Below are 15,732 nucleotides of genomic sequence, written 5' to 3'. Positions count from 1 at the left end.
AGAATCAGAACAGCTGGAGTGCTGTATGGTATTTTGTTCTGTATGCCTGTGGGAAGGTCTCCTGAAGAGCTGAGCCATTACAGTCTGCCCAGGAGTTTGAGGCGAAATACTCTGTTTTCTTTCTTTTTTTTTTTTTTTTTTTTTTTTTGTATCACTCTCATAAAATTTACATGGGGATTAACAGCCCCAATGAGACAGAAAATGCTACTCAACAATCTGCAAAATTGCAGATTAGCATGATTTAAGACATCATATGCATTTAGCACTGAAACCAAGTGTATATTTATGCTGATAATCACCAGAAGAAGGTGGATTATTCAATGAATACAGACAAACATAATTGGGGCAGATCTTTTCCACTCACACTAAAGAGTGTGAGCTACACCATTTCCATTAGCTTCTGTAGTGGAGGACTACAGCTGAATACAGAATACATACTAGTATTTTCTGTATATGGCCACAATCTCCAGCCAGTAGCAGAAATGGAGCAGGAACACTTGAAGCACAAATATACATCTGAATATTGCAATCCTAGGACACGACTAGGTGGAAGAGAGAATCTGGTTCTGTTTGGAACACAACTGTAAATAGTAAAAGGGGTGGATCTGAAAGCCTGGGGGGGTCCTGTGGCAAGATCATCTATGCATAATAAAACATACTGAAAGAAAATGATATCACAGTGTTTTCTCTCTTGAAAATGAATCTGATTAAAATATGAACATTCATTCTCTTGTGTTGAAGAAAAGCATCCAGTCATTGCCTCTGCCAAGTCAGGCTGGAGCAATAAATGACTTAATTCTGCCCTAAACCCATTTTTCTAGGATATATCCATACATCTAGAAATAGATGTCCCCTTATATTTTTTTAAAGGTCCAAACAAAAAATCCAAAGGGTGATAATTACATGATTCACATAGTGTTTATAGATACCAGTTTAAATATTACACAGTTCTACAAAAGGAAAACTGCCCCGCATCTGAACTAGGTTTTACATGCATTTTCTTATGTACGTACAGCTTTCTATTTCCAGAGTACAGTTTTGCTCATCTAATGGGTATCTTCTCAAGTCCATCATACAAGCTGCAGTGGTTGTGATTCTGAAATACAAACATTAAATAGAATTACTGTACAGACAATAATCCAGATTTTGTTGTTGCTTATTTTTCAAAGTGAGGACTCTCCAAAGAATAGTTTACAATAATTGAGAATCTGGTCCACGGTTTTACATTAAGCAGCACCTTAATACAACAGTGGTTACACTGCCTGCAATGGAACGACTCACTCTGACTTACCCTTATGCAACCAGTCCCTTTGGGGTTCAATGGACCTATCCGCATACGCAAATATTACACAAACATTTGCTGAGATTAAAAAATATGACTTTATATCAGAAAATGTGAAGCAAAACAAGTCTGCTACAAATGTCAAAATGATTAGACCTGTGTCAATAACTGATTCCTTGGTTTTGTAGCAGCTCTAGAAAAAACCTGAAATGTTGAAAAGATGTTTTACGTCCAGCAAAGTGCTTTATTTCAAAGTTGCTTCTACTTCTCTAGTTTTCAAATTTAAAGAGGATTTTGTAATGAAGCGCCGTATTGAATTTTAAATTCTCTCCCCAAATAACAATACATTTTTGCTTCTCTATCTTCAATGCAGACAATGTGCACACTAAAGATGACTTTGCAAAACATTTCACTATTGATGAATCTGCATTTTTCAAGCTCTTGTATATTAGGAGTGTCAACAATACACATGTATAATCAAAACAATTGTATTAACAGCTTCACACAGCATTCGCATTTTATTTTTAAATTAATGGATTTATATATTAGACAGATATAAGCATAAGTTCACAATCTTCAGTGTATTTCAGTGTTTTGCTGAATCACAGCCTTCATCAAGAGTATGTACATTATTATGTATCATTTTCTTTACAATGGCTTCATATAAATTTCACATTTAAATTCTCTTCTGGCCCTGACTAGGTCCACTCCTTACTGATCCTTTTCTGATATAAACAAGAGATGGACCTTGTACACAGTTAGTTTCTAAACAAATAACATTCTGGTGATAATTTATGCCAATAATACAAGAGGGGAAATGCCTTAAACATACCTCTAAAAGCTGGAACCCTAAGTGTTAAAGTTTTGTCCATGTGTTTTCTCCATTTTGAAGATTTCCCTTTAATACCTTAACCTTCTGAAATTAGTCTTCTAATCTGGTAAACTACTTAAACATTCAGGGGCAGCATTTCAAGAGGAGAAAAATAGTTGGTGCCTTTCTTCACCTCTTTCACAGTAAACAACCCCCATGTTGTTATTATGAATGCCCTACCCAATCTCCCAGAAAAGGAAGGAAAGAATGCTTATCCTTAACATATAGGTTATTTCAGATGGATCACTACATAATATCCAAAGTAAGTGATTAAGACCATTACAACTATCTCATAGGACAACCTTCTCTGACTGAGAAGGTGCTTTTGCATGAAAGTATTATAAATTCTTTGCACAAGGAGAGACAGTTGTATGAGCCCAAATCAAGGTTGAGCTAGGAGAGGAAGAAGCTCAAGGATCTGTTGCTCAGCAAACCTTCTCACTTGTGTTCCTACCAGTAGCCAGTGAGAAAGGCACACAGCTGACCTTTGTCCTTCCCAGCCTTACCTATGGCATGATCTTGTCTGTGTCACCGCTGTTCACTCTGAGTGTCCTCTGAATACCCTTATGTTAGTCCTACAGGCTTTCAGGTACCAAATATTGTACAACAGGAGGGTACTTAGGTCAAACTTACTCCAGCTGCCTTCTGGGAGATGCTGTCCCAGTGGGCTGGAATAGTTTACAAACAGTAATTCCTCAGCTGCTCTGCAGTTTAGGGGGATATCTTCTCTGCAATCGACATTTGCAAGTGCCTTTCTGGACCCCCAAGCAAGGTGCTAGACACACGGCGATTAATTATGGAGATTAGTATCTCCTCAATATAATGACTACTAGCAGCTCTGGCTAAGCATATAAAACTTTGACTAGCATAGGGTCTTAGAGGAGAAAATTTAGTCTTAAATCTGTGATCACTGATGAGCAAGGTCTGAGCAGTGATCAGCTTTACAAAGCCATACTGATTGTGTAATCAAATGATCTTGCTCCTGAGTCAGCTGATAACTGTGCTCAAAGTAAAACAAGCAGGCACACCTGGGCATTGCTGCTATGAGGCTTCAATCCCATGCTTTAGTACATTCCCCTGCACTGACCTGGGTCTCACTTAAGATCCTGCAGCAGAATCCACATAAGCTAACTTGATACAAGAGGGAGTGTGGTACCAGGATCTTGACCATTATGTTGTATAACTAGCTTTAAACACCAGCTGCACAGAACACATGCACTTACAAATGATTAATTTGACAGAATTATTAAAAATTACGCAGCTGGCAAACTGGAGTTCAACTTACTGATTGCCTTATCACTTTTTAAAGAATGTATTTTTATTTTGGCCTGTTCACATACCATAGTGGTTCTGTGTCACAAGTTCCAGTACCAGAAACTGCACATTCTTGCTCAAGTAACTTTTTACACTACAGCAAAATGTATGTTTTTAATTTCATAATAGAAAATAGAAAAGAAAATATGGCTAGATATAGATAGAAACAGATCTACCCCATTTACTCCAAGTAAGTTGAGTGCTCAGAGGTCCCTACTGAATGAACACTCAAGCAACCAAATTTTACTTGCACAAATGCTCACCAAAAGCAAATGTTAATTGCTCAGGCTTCTGCACACTCCCAAGAAGAGCGGGTTTAATTTTTATGGGGATGCTTCCTGACACAGCAGGACAATAAGGTTTCAAGAACTCATCATCACAGCAGTGACAGAGAAACAATTATGAGCCAGACAAAGATAAATCAGCACACAGATACACATACATTCTGGGTGAAAGCAATACACAAAGGAAATATTTTTAATTGTTTAAATTCCCTACTCCAGTTATCTTTCCTCTGGATATAGATTCTCTTATCCTCCTCTGCTGCTTTATTACCAGGCTGATTGACTTTGATTATATTGCTATACTGTATAGGAACCATACCTGTGATGTGCTGGGAGGTGCTGCACAAAAAATTGACAGAAGGGTATGTCCCACAAAAGTTTACAATAGAAACCAGTCTAAGCAATATGAATACTTCTGTGACTAGATCACAGTCCTGATGGCTAATTCAATTCTCTTTTCATCTTGATACAGAAATACATTCATCCAAAACAAACCAGAAGTAAGTGCATTTGCCTTGTCTGACCGATCACAACTAATCTTTTCACATTGCAAACATCCATCATGTTTTATATATGGGTGATAACCACATGAGTCCTTTGAGACAAAATGCATATTTTCCTCCACTCTATTTATTCATAACATTTAGCATTGTACTGCCTGAGAACAAGAGGACTATAAATGGCAAACACACAAGCAGTTGGAAAGACTATTTTTGATCACCAATCTATAATGTCATTATTTCTTTTTTGGTCTACTATGAAAAAAAAGCTGTTGTATCATCGTATGTCTTGTACATTGTTCTGAACAAGGTGGAACAATGTGGCATCATGCCCAAAGAAAAAAGTGCTCCAGAAATGGGTTGAACTTCAAGAAGCTACTGTCCCATTCCCCTACTCTCACAGACTTTTCCTGCAGTAGCAAACTGCTTTCACTGAAGTAGAGAGAAACCTTGGATAACTGAAGGTCAAGTCTTTCAAAACTATGATAAATTCTTCATTGTTCAGAAGAGAACACAGAGCCACTGTGGCCTCGGGATCACTTTCATTATATATTTTTTGAGGAACTGCTTTGCTCTGTGGATATTCTATAATCGGTTGCAACCCTCCAAAATTTCCCATGTTATTCTCAGTGACCCTGTGTTTTGTGGCACATAAAACTCCAAGTTCCGATCTCAGCCCACAGGATGAATCATTGCCTCCAGACTGCAGCTTGAGGCCAGTGCCATTGGCGTGCTCTGAAGCCACAACACAAGAAGATAGGCTAGCAGTAGAGCAACATAAAGCACAACAGTGGAGCTAAGGCTCGGGTATTTTCTTCCTTCTGATCACAATGTCCTATATCTTGCCAAGATTTACTTTCAGACAGTTATCCTCATTAAGTAACTCAGCTGCTTCAAACCATGGATGTCTGACCCTGGATATTCTGTGCTTTCAGAGGAAAGGCAATGGAAAGAAGTGTGCCACTGGTGAGATAACTGCTAAGCAAATACTATCAAGTGAAATGCAATCTGCTTGTGGACATTTACGTTTTGCAGAAGAGGAAGCTAACTTATTCAAATACACTATTTTATGATAGATAATCCTCACCTGAATGACTCCAAATGTTTTTAGAGTATCACAGAAAGACTTCTATACATAATTACAATCACAAGAGTTCTAATCATCACTTTTTTATTACATTGCTTGTGGGGATGGTTCTTGAGGTAAATGAAACAAAAATATCTTGCAGCATTTTTTTGACATTTAACTACTTGTAGAAAGAATCCTAAGCCTGCAGTGTTCCATACTGGGTCAATAGATGAAAGCCTCCTTTTGCTAAAACCAGTTAATTATAGAGACAGTATTTCCTGAACAACCTCAACTTCTTTAACATTTCCTAATAGGCTGAGTCTATTTTTATTTTGTCTTAGAAAGATTCACCCAATTATAGCCCACACATGATATGTAATAGGAGTTAAAGAGGTGAGGGCCAAGACCCAAGAAAGGTAAAAAGTTCAACTGTCGATAAAAACCAAAAGCAGGTAAAATAATGATACTAGACATATAATCCATCTGCACCACTTTTCAGATCTCATTTATTTTTATACTAGGGACTCTTTACCCTGCACTACCTATTATGTGCAGCCATCTTGAGTATTATCTATGCTTAAAAACACAAGTTCCTATGATGGAAATGGAGCTTCCACTGGCAAAGATTTGTTTTGCTGGTACAGTTTAAACCACTGGAGCAAATACAGTAACCTGTTAAAAGAAAGCAACTTTTTGATACTACAAAGTCTTCCATTAAGATTTTTGCTAGTGTAGTTAAGTTTATTAAGGAATGATTTTTCGGCATTCCTAACCATAAAAGCAATGACAGAAAACAAAGAAAACACAGGTCAAGCCTAAAATACATGGAAAGCAGGGTAATGTAAGGTCCCTTTGTACCTCTGGTTTGAAATATAACACATTGCAATGCTGATCCCTGGTTGAAGAAATCATTGAAGGTACCCATAGTCATGGTCTTAACTGTGGCTGACTCCATTCAACAAGGGCTGCTTGTGGCTTTACTGACTACACACACATCAGGAGACAACATAAGAACACACATTCAATCTTACTGCCTGTATTCTGGACAAAATTTTCAGGTTTACAGTTAATGCATGCCTTTCTGCTTCCTATAGCCAGTGGGCTTTCCAGATATGGTGACTCTACAGAAACAGATAAAACCTGACTGAAGGCGCTTCTGGCAAAATTAAGAAACATCGAGTGTGTCATTTGTTTTCTACGGGCATCTTTCAGAGTTATAGGGAAGGTTACATAATACGCTACCCAATGGTTGTAATAACCTTGTACCAGGAAGCAAATACCAACAATACATAACGACAGTGATGAAACCATCATCATGGAAGTACAGACCTGAGGCCATAAAGCACCGTTCCATCTGGGTGAAGGCGAATCATTCGATTCTTCACGGTGACGCCATGCACAAATGATTTTTTGTCATTTAAGAAGTAAGTGTCAGGTACCCAGAGTTGATCTGCCACTCGGTTATCAAGTGTGAGGTTGAGAGGTATGCCAGCATAAGCCAGCCTTTTATCTCTCCAATACTGTTGAAAATACATAGTCAAAGTGTAATCCTGGCAAGGAAAAAAAGAGAAGCACAACAGTCAATCACACTTGGTGTAAGTAGAAGAATATTTCTTTTCCCTGTCACTAGCTTATTTTGCTGTTGGTTTAATTTATATTTAAATATATTATTGAAAAAAATGCTTAATGAAACCATTACATATTCCTATCAATTATTAAATAATTCCAATAATTCAAGTATCACTCTAGTCTAAGGGAGCATTTCAAATCATAAGAAATTCAGCTAGAATTAGTATCTTTTGTCCTGCTCCCCCTTTTCTGTCATGTAGTTCCCCTGACAACTACCCGAAATTATGATGTCTGTGGAATGATAAATGAGATAATAGGTAAATGCTGCCATCTTCCCCATTTCTAAAAATGACAGATGAATGGAAAAACATTCAAAGTATTCTGAAGCAGTACAGACATTTCTGTCTGAAAAATAATCTGCAAAGATGTATAATATCCCTTTGTGTGAGATTACATCTTGTAGTGACATAAAGGTTTTCTTATCAACAGGCTACGTTGGTACTTAGAAGCACAGTGAATTGTAGTAAAATCATGAATGTCCATGTTTGGTTTTCATAATTTTGTCAATTAAGGTTCGTGGTGCCTGCTATGAGCTGTGATCTCTAACATAAAAGCCTAAACGTGGATACAGAATCTTAAAACATCCATTTTAAAATTCTTTACTTAATTTCAGAATTTGCTAACCTGACTTGGTCATGTCATAATAACACTATATTGAAACACTTTGAAAGTCTTAGACAATAGGCCTCATTCATTAGCTTCATGGTATTATAAAAAATAAAATGTCTGGGAACATTTTAGGTGCCAGCAAAATTGAAAAAAAAAAATTCACATGAAATAGCAAAATTTTCTATTAGAAAAGAAAAACCTTTGTTTTTTCCTTCCATCATAACTTTCAAAGTGCAGAAGGACATTTTTGGTTTTAGAAAGCCTACTTTTATGAAAATAATACTTTCTTATATGTGGAAATGAACATTTACAATTAAATAAAACATTGTTTTTAGGTATGATAATGCCGCTGTATTTAACAATGAAAAAAATGAGACCATACAGGCCATTAAAACTCTGATTTCCAAATTACAGAAGTGCTCTAAATGATAAACTCTTCATGAAACTCTTCACAAAACACAGAGAAATTTATGTGATCTCCAAACACATTTAAATATTTAGCAGCAGGTGTACAAACCACAGGGTACCTGCATTTGCATCTGGTTCTACAAGCTGGTGATGCAAAACCCCTCAGGCTTGCTGCTTGTTTGGGAAAAGGATGCTCAGGCTTTCTAAGTATGGCTGTTGGGAATGGTCCATTCTTGTAATAGGTTTCATGTGGAGACAACCCAATTTCAGACACTGATCCTGCCCTGCTTCCCTCAAGCCCTACAGTCTTCCCTTGAAATCACATGAAACTTGAGTGCATCTTTCACACTCAGAGCCTCTGCATTTTTTATTCCATGATTCATTGTTTTTAATGAGGGAGCTGCCATAGTTTTAAGAAATCAAATTTAATTTCTTAGAAAAATAAATTATTATAGATATCAAGGACAAGTTGTTCCCATTTTAGGAAACTAATAGGAGACCTTTGGTAACAAAAGGTCCCGGTGATGCGAGAAAGGAGCCTGTGTGGAACTGCCTGGAAGGAAGCTCATTCCTCAAAACTCAAATCCGACATGACTGCTCAGGAGAACGTGCTCTGACCTTCCTGTCAGAAGCTTTCTTCGGTGGGACTAATGGTCCCTCGTCATCAGTGAATGAAGTACATGCTACACTGGGTGCATGTGCCTCGCTCCCATTAGCACATCAGGGAGACCACATCTCTTCTTATGTTCTCTGCAACCAATTTTCTGACACAGATGCATTAGAATGAATATCCTCTACCAGCTCTGTTTTGACTTAATCAAAGCTTTTTTTTCTATTAATGTTTAAAATCTGCTATGTACTTGGCTTCTATAATGGTTTGCACATCAATGTCAAGAAATCGGGGATTATAAAAGCTGTGGACACACGAGTACATCAAAAGCTCACTATGTGTAAATGCACAGTATATGCACAAAATAATGCTAAACAGAAATAAAGAAATGGGGTGGCACTGCACAGAATTGAAAGAAGTGAACCAGCTAGCATCAAAATGTAAGAGAAGCAGTACATTTGAACAGAAGAGAGCTTTAGGCTAGCCTCCTTCTTCCTTTGTCTTGAGATAAAATACATGTTAACAGCTAACGAACGCAGTAATTAATTACCTAAGTAAAACATATAACAGAGCAAGCAATAATAGTTTGTCATTTTATTTTTAAATAACAAAATTTACTATGGCAGGGAACAACAGAGAAAAAAGTTTACAAATTACACACAGAAATAGAAGCATCCAGTAAACATCAAGAACTTTCAGTGCCTTGACTGAAAGACAAACTTCCAAAATATATCCTCTAAGGTACAAATTTCATTAGTGCTTTCTCAATTAACCTTCACTTATTTAATCTTAATTTTAAATAAAAAAGCCCTATCTATATGTCTGCTAATGCATGACTATTTGCACATATTGAAAGTAATGATACTCTGAAACGTTATTTTTAAAAAAAGTACATTATTGCATGTGAAATAATTTGTACATTTAATCTGTAAATAATGTAAATAATTTATATTTAATCTGTAAATAATCTGTACATTTGTGGTCTGTCAGCCTCACCTGCTCTGAAGATGATGGGATAGAAAGAATTAATATGAACCATCCTTGTTCACCATGACACTTTTTCCAATCACCTCAAAGCAAAAGCAGCAGCAAACTCGTATTAGAACTGCACTGAAACTGCTGGGTTGTGTGAGGAGGGATAAAATGATCAGTAAAGGCCAGTTCCTTAGGGTGGCTCTACCGAAGGCACCACCAGCAGAAACTAAGCTTATTAAAACCCATAAGGATGTCAGCTCTCATTCTTTGATTAACTAATTTGCTAGGCTTTGTACTCATAAAGAAAGTTTTCCCCTTTTCTATACTCCAGAGGAAAACGCAAAAATGGTTTCAGTGTGGACTGGAAAAAGTGCACTAGGTATTTGTCAGGTAAAATGAGAAAACGGACTCTTACCCCTAGGTAAGTAGCCTGCAAAGTTTATTAAGGGCCACCTGTCTCCAGGGGAGCTTGTGATGACTAGCTCTGATATAGAGATCAAGAGGGTAGATGTCTAAAGCTAGAAGAGATTAATCCCACTACAGCTACGGTATTAGGATGCTATTATATGTCAAAGATGACACTGAGCTGCCAGCTTTAGGAAATTCTAACTACTGCACAGAGCAGTGGACAATTTTCTCAGCAGCAAAGACCTCCATAAATCATATTTTTTTCCCCATACAATACCATGCCACATTCAAGGTCCTCCTTTCCCCTCTTCCATTCCTCACAGTAATAGATGCTTCAGGTTGAGCATGGTAACAAAAGCACTCAAAGCCCTGACAGAGGACAAACATGGTCTTCTGAAGTACAGGAGAAATGTCCTCAAAATGGGAAAAGCTGCACTGCACAGGCAACATGAGCTTGCATTTGTGTATTCAAAGACCATGGAACATCCTACAAGGATAAAGAACGGTGATGAGCATCATTGGCTTTCTAGCACTGCAACGATGCCATTAATGTAAGGAAAGGCACATAGAAAGGTGTGCTGATGTTTTTTCAACATAGTTTTCCCTGAGGGGAGAAAAAAAACCCACAAAAGAAAAAACCTCAAGTAGTAGATAATACTTGAGAAGGAATTTAGATACAATGGTAAAGATGCTTAAATAGAGTATAATATATCCGTGTTCTTCATGTGCATTATCAGTGATTGCAAAACATCTTAAGCAAGAATTATAGAGACTCACAAATATTGTATGTCCTAACCACATACAAAGAAATTTTTAACTGTTTTCTACATGGTATTTGTCTCTCCACAGACTGAACGTACCATGTAGGAAGCACGACCATGATTCAACTACAAAGACACTTCAGACAGGCAGAATGTATTGCAGTATGCTACTGTACAGTACCCAATGCACTGACTATAGGACTAGTGAACGATAAATACTAATATGCTGTAATACTAAAAGCAAACAATAATTTGTTTTCTATTATAGGGTTTGTTATCTTTAGCTTTTCTCTCCTGCACTCAATAAAAGGGAAAGAAAGATTTAAAAATATAGTTTGCTTATCAAAATAGAATTAACAACATTATAGCAGCAATAATGCCCTGAAATTGACTATCACTGTTTACAGTCTTACTGTGTTATGTATCAAGGATGTTAAAGTTTTCCATTAGCTGTAAAAATGTTGTGTTTCTTCAAAATGACTGCTAGATAGTACACTACAATTAATAATTATGATGGAATACTGTTAATATGGCAGTTAAGCAGAAGAAATTATTCATGCAAAATAAATAAATATATTGAAAATTACTGGAAATATATGCAAAAATGAACTATTCCACTGCCTGGGAAGACAGCCTTGTACCTGCTTGAAATGCAGGTTCCTGTTTTAGATTTGCATTTGGATGTAAATTCACATCTTTGTTTTCTTGACCAACCGACAAATGTGATTATTACCATCAGCCTTTGTATTGTTTATTTTTTGATGGGTCAATAAAGTAAACACTCATTCAGCAGATAAAAAGATATCTTTAAAATCCATGCCTTAGTCTCTGTATAACTTCAAGGTCTCTTCCCTCACCGTCCACACAATTTCAAAAATTAGATATGCCTGCTGTAGCATAAGGAGCTTTTTCTGAAGCATTGATGATTGAGTTACATTATTCCCAATAAGACCAAATGAGCTGCAAAGCGGAACTCATGAATCCTATGCTTTGACAAAATAGCTGTAAGTCTGTCCCCCTACCATACACAGAAGACACCAGAGAAATAGATTCATGCACACATTAATTTATACAGCGAAATAGTAGCTAAATATGAATTTAATAAAGATGTATTCAGAAAGGCTAACCTTAGGAAGTCAGAATTTACCAGAAATACTATTCGGTTATGTGAGATTATCGCACAATTTTTCTCAGCATTCAGAATTTTCTAAAAGCTTCAGCAACTTTCATATTAAAGAAAAATTTTATTAAAGAAAAAAATTACATTATATTTCACATGTTGACATTTTGATTTGCCCAACGTCTAAACCATGCATTACTTAATTGTCAGTGAATTGAGAAAATCACCAAAGTCTACTGTTCTGCAAAGTCTTTTACAAGAAAATGGCCTGAACAGAACCTCTCTGGTGTTAGATGTAGTTCATGAGCAACCTAAGTGAAGGAGACGTGCGCACGCATACAGACACACACGTGTATCCACTCTATCCCACCAAAGCACGTTCCTCTAACATTTCTTGGTCTACCTGATGTTATAGTAAAGATTCATCCCACCTATAAGATCCTGACTCAGGCTTCTCTGACACCACTCAAAAATCCTTTAATAGCAACAGGTTGAAACCATGGCATCTATTTTCCCAAGCTAAAACACTCTTCTGTGTGGCTAAATGTGGCTAAAATACTCTTCTGTTCAGAAAATGCAATGCTAAAGCAGCTCAATTACACTGAATTCAGTGTGACCCTCCATACATCCATGTTGTCTTGGTATTCTTTGTACTAAATTACCATAATTTTTTTACCTCTTCTACTGAAACACACAAGGATAGTGTTATAACTAGATCTAAGGAAATATTTAGCCTCCAAGAACCCACTTGATGCTACAAAACAGTTTTCCAAATAAACATATGATTGTGTGGATCTTTCCTGCCCTCTCATACCCCTTGGCCCAAGAGTTTCTACCTCCACAGCAACCACGGTGCCTTCTCCAAAGCGCCTGTCCCCCACAGAGCAGTTCTGGGTCCTCCGAGGAGGGTTGCCATACCAACCAGTGATCAGCTTTCTGCAGGCAAAGGGAGCACGGTTGACATAGCAACGAGCCAAAACAGCTTCTCCCTAGCTTTTCGGGGACAGGTGGTGGTCACTGCAACAGAAGACAATCTTTTCAACAGGAATGAAGGGAGCAGCCGGGCACCCTCAGCTGGTACTGCTCCACAGCACCTTCCTGCCACAGCCATGGAGCTTATTCTTCAAAAGCTGGGTTTTGGCTTTTCTCTCTCTGTGTTCCTCTGCCCACAACAAACTGAGGGGGATGCCTTCCTGCTCCTGGGGTGTTCCCTCACCCGAACATCAGAGGACACCAACTGACAAAGCAGCAAGTGCTTAGGCTGAGCTTTGGTAGGCAAATATGGAGAGAGAAAGAACAAAGTTCCTGCAAATATTTCAGTTCAGGGACATAAGTCAGGACAGTAAGAAGGCAGTCCGGGCTATTTAATCCCTGACAGATGGGGGTGGGGGGAGAATACTTCAATATTCCTTCTCTGACTCAGAGTATCACAGGTATTACAACACCATAAGCGTCTCGGTAATCAGGAGTTTCTATTCCCAAAGGACTGATCACAGTAAAACTAACATACACCTTTACAGATCAGGGGTATCATACTCTCTGATCTGGTGGCAGAAAGCTAGCTGAAAGAAGTATGGTCTTTCACTACACTCTTGAAGATCCGTCCAAAGATTGTGTGGCAAACTGCAAACAAAATGCATTTGATGACAGACAGATAGAACATAAAATTCAGTATCTGATGGGGCCCTCCTTAAAAAGAGGAACAGAAATAGGAATGTCAAATGTTTACATGCTATTCTTGAAAACTTTAAAGGAGATCAAGTGAGAAAAAAACCACCAAATATCCTTAAAAAAAGACTTATAAGAAAGAAAAATAATGCTAGGCTCAGTGAGGCACTGAACTTGCTTCATGAAGCATAAATTTATTTATTTTAGAGCTGACAGGACCTCAAGAAAACAGGTACATTTAATTGCACTAATTGAAATCCTGCTAACAACCTACAGGAAGAAAAAAAATCAACCTTTATCAACTGTCAGCTGGTTCCCACGATTGAGGCAGCTGACCTTAGAGAGATGGGAACTGACAACTAATGGATTGTGCCTCCTACACAGTAGCAGGATGTGCCACAAGTGAGCTGGAGAAACAAGCTAGTGCCCTAAAATCTTAAAGCTATGGGATTTTTTTTTCTGTAATGAGATATGAACAGAGGCTACAAATTTGGGATCTACCAGGTACCCATTTTAGAAAATAAAGGACTTCTCACACTTCTACTTTGTTTTTTCCATAAATAGATCAACTTATACCTCTCTTTGGCATTACTTGAATTATCAATAAAAATCAGAAGGAAAAACAAAACTCAAAGAAAGCCCTATAAGTTGATATTATTTGTTGTATTTGTTCAGGTCTTCCTATTTCTTAGACTATTGCATACTATTTTAGTGTCTGCAAGGTGTTCCAGGACAGCAGTGATGGAGGTAGTTAAGAGCCTCCATGTGTTTCAAATACTGTGATCATAAATATATGCTCCATACCCCTCTTACTTGCAATGACTGAAGAATTTTTAGTAAACCTGTATTTCAGACTGAAAAGTCTACAGTCTTTTTGCCACCATAAAATTGTAAAAAGACCTTTCTAAAGGGACTTCAGAACGCATACAATTTTTTTTAATCACTCCAGAGTTAACAAATAAAACTATATTTAGGAACAGAGAGCTAAGGGAAACATGCACTTGAATGAAAATGGAAATACATATCTGTTCACATCCACACTTTTTGGTTTAAAAAAGGAATATTTACTCCCACTGTGGGGAAAACTTTTTAAATTTTCTCACCTCCAAACCTATTCATTTGCTGTCTCTGAGAGCCAGCCAATCTCACTGGCACTAGAGCAGCAATGCTTCCACCAAAATTTCTACTTGCTGTCTGTGATTATCTGAACCACCAGATATTCTTACAGGAAATCCCATTCAAGGCAGACACCATGAACAAAATGCCCTTTGAAAGAGAGCACATTGGCCATCAAATGCTTTTAAAGTGTGTAACTCGAAACATGATCCATGCATTTTTCAGTATCATGGCACACACCATTTGTCTGTGCCAGGCCTGGAGGACACACCCAGAGCGCCCTGGCCCTGTTGGACCCCAGGGCTCCCCCCTGTCCTGCCCAGGGCCCGGGACCCCATGTCAGCCCCCCGGAGCTGTCAGCCCTTGCCTCAGCGATGCCACAGCAGGGCCGGTCTCCAGCTCCCCACAACCCTGCCCTGCCCGGCCATGGCCCCCGCTGAGCCGGGCCCACCTGTGGGTCCATGTCCCAGCCTTGCTCTGTCCCCAGGGAGGTGCCCGATGCTGGGGCTGAGGCTGCTCTGGTGCCCGCCGGCTGCCCTGCTTCTGGCTGGGGGTGGGACAGGCTCTGGCTGCCAGGCCCTGCCCTGACCCACCATGGGGACCCCCCACCACTACGGACACCATGACAAGGTGTCCACAGCAACTGTGGCTATTTATATGTAAACAGACGGTTCACCGGGACCAGGATATTATGTGTTCATTTTTGAGTAAGGAAATAAACTAGAAGAGATTTCTCTGCAATGACCAAGAGTGGGAAAGGTGATCACTGAACTGCTCTGTGCAGCATATTCCCCTCCCTCCAGACACGTTACTTGTGCTGCCAACTTCCCTCACTTCGCCCTTTCAATCTATCAGTAATGCTAAATCCAACTTTACATCTTGCAGTAAGAAAACTGGGGTGTGTGCTAAGTCAAAAGGAAAACAATGCATTTACTAAAAACTCATTACTGTGGGTAGTATAAACTCATCCCATGACATGGCTACGCTCATAAAACTTGGTAAAGCGCAAAATAAATAAATGGGTAAAAAAGACAAACACTGCATCTAAGAAGAAATATTACAAGCATATGTAATATTCAACCCCCACACAAACCTGTTGCTGTACAGA

General features: G+C 38.4%; 1 protein-coding gene across 5 annotated transcripts in view; it reads right to left on the bottom strand.

Moving 5' to 3' along the window:
* Nucleotides 1-15,732, bottom strand: part of GABRB3 (gamma-aminobutyric acid type A receptor subunit beta3) — a 196,269-nt gene that overhangs the window by 27,386 nt on the left and 153,151 nt on the right. For all 5 annotated transcript variants that reach the window (XM_074815009.1, XM_074815011.1, XM_074815010.1 and 2 more), the window contains 2 exons: nt 6,650-6,870; nt 1,014-1,096 (listed from right to left, as the gene is read on the bottom strand). In XM_074815009.1, coding sequence (XP_074671110.1) covers nt 1,014-1,096; nt 6,650-6,870 — 304 coding nt within the window. The remainder of the gene's footprint in view (nt 1-1,013; nt 1,097-6,649; nt 6,871-15,732) is intronic.

The sequence above is a fragment of the Strix aluco genome, chromosome 2 (genome assembly GCF_031877795.1).
Source record: "Strix aluco isolate bStrAlu1 chromosome 2, bStrAlu1.hap1, whole genome shotgun sequence".
In the NCBI taxonomy this organism is placed as follows: domain Eukaryota; kingdom Metazoa; phylum Chordata; class Aves; order Strigiformes; family Strigidae; genus Strix; species Strix aluco.
This window is presented reverse-complemented; position numbering and strand designations above follow the sequence as displayed.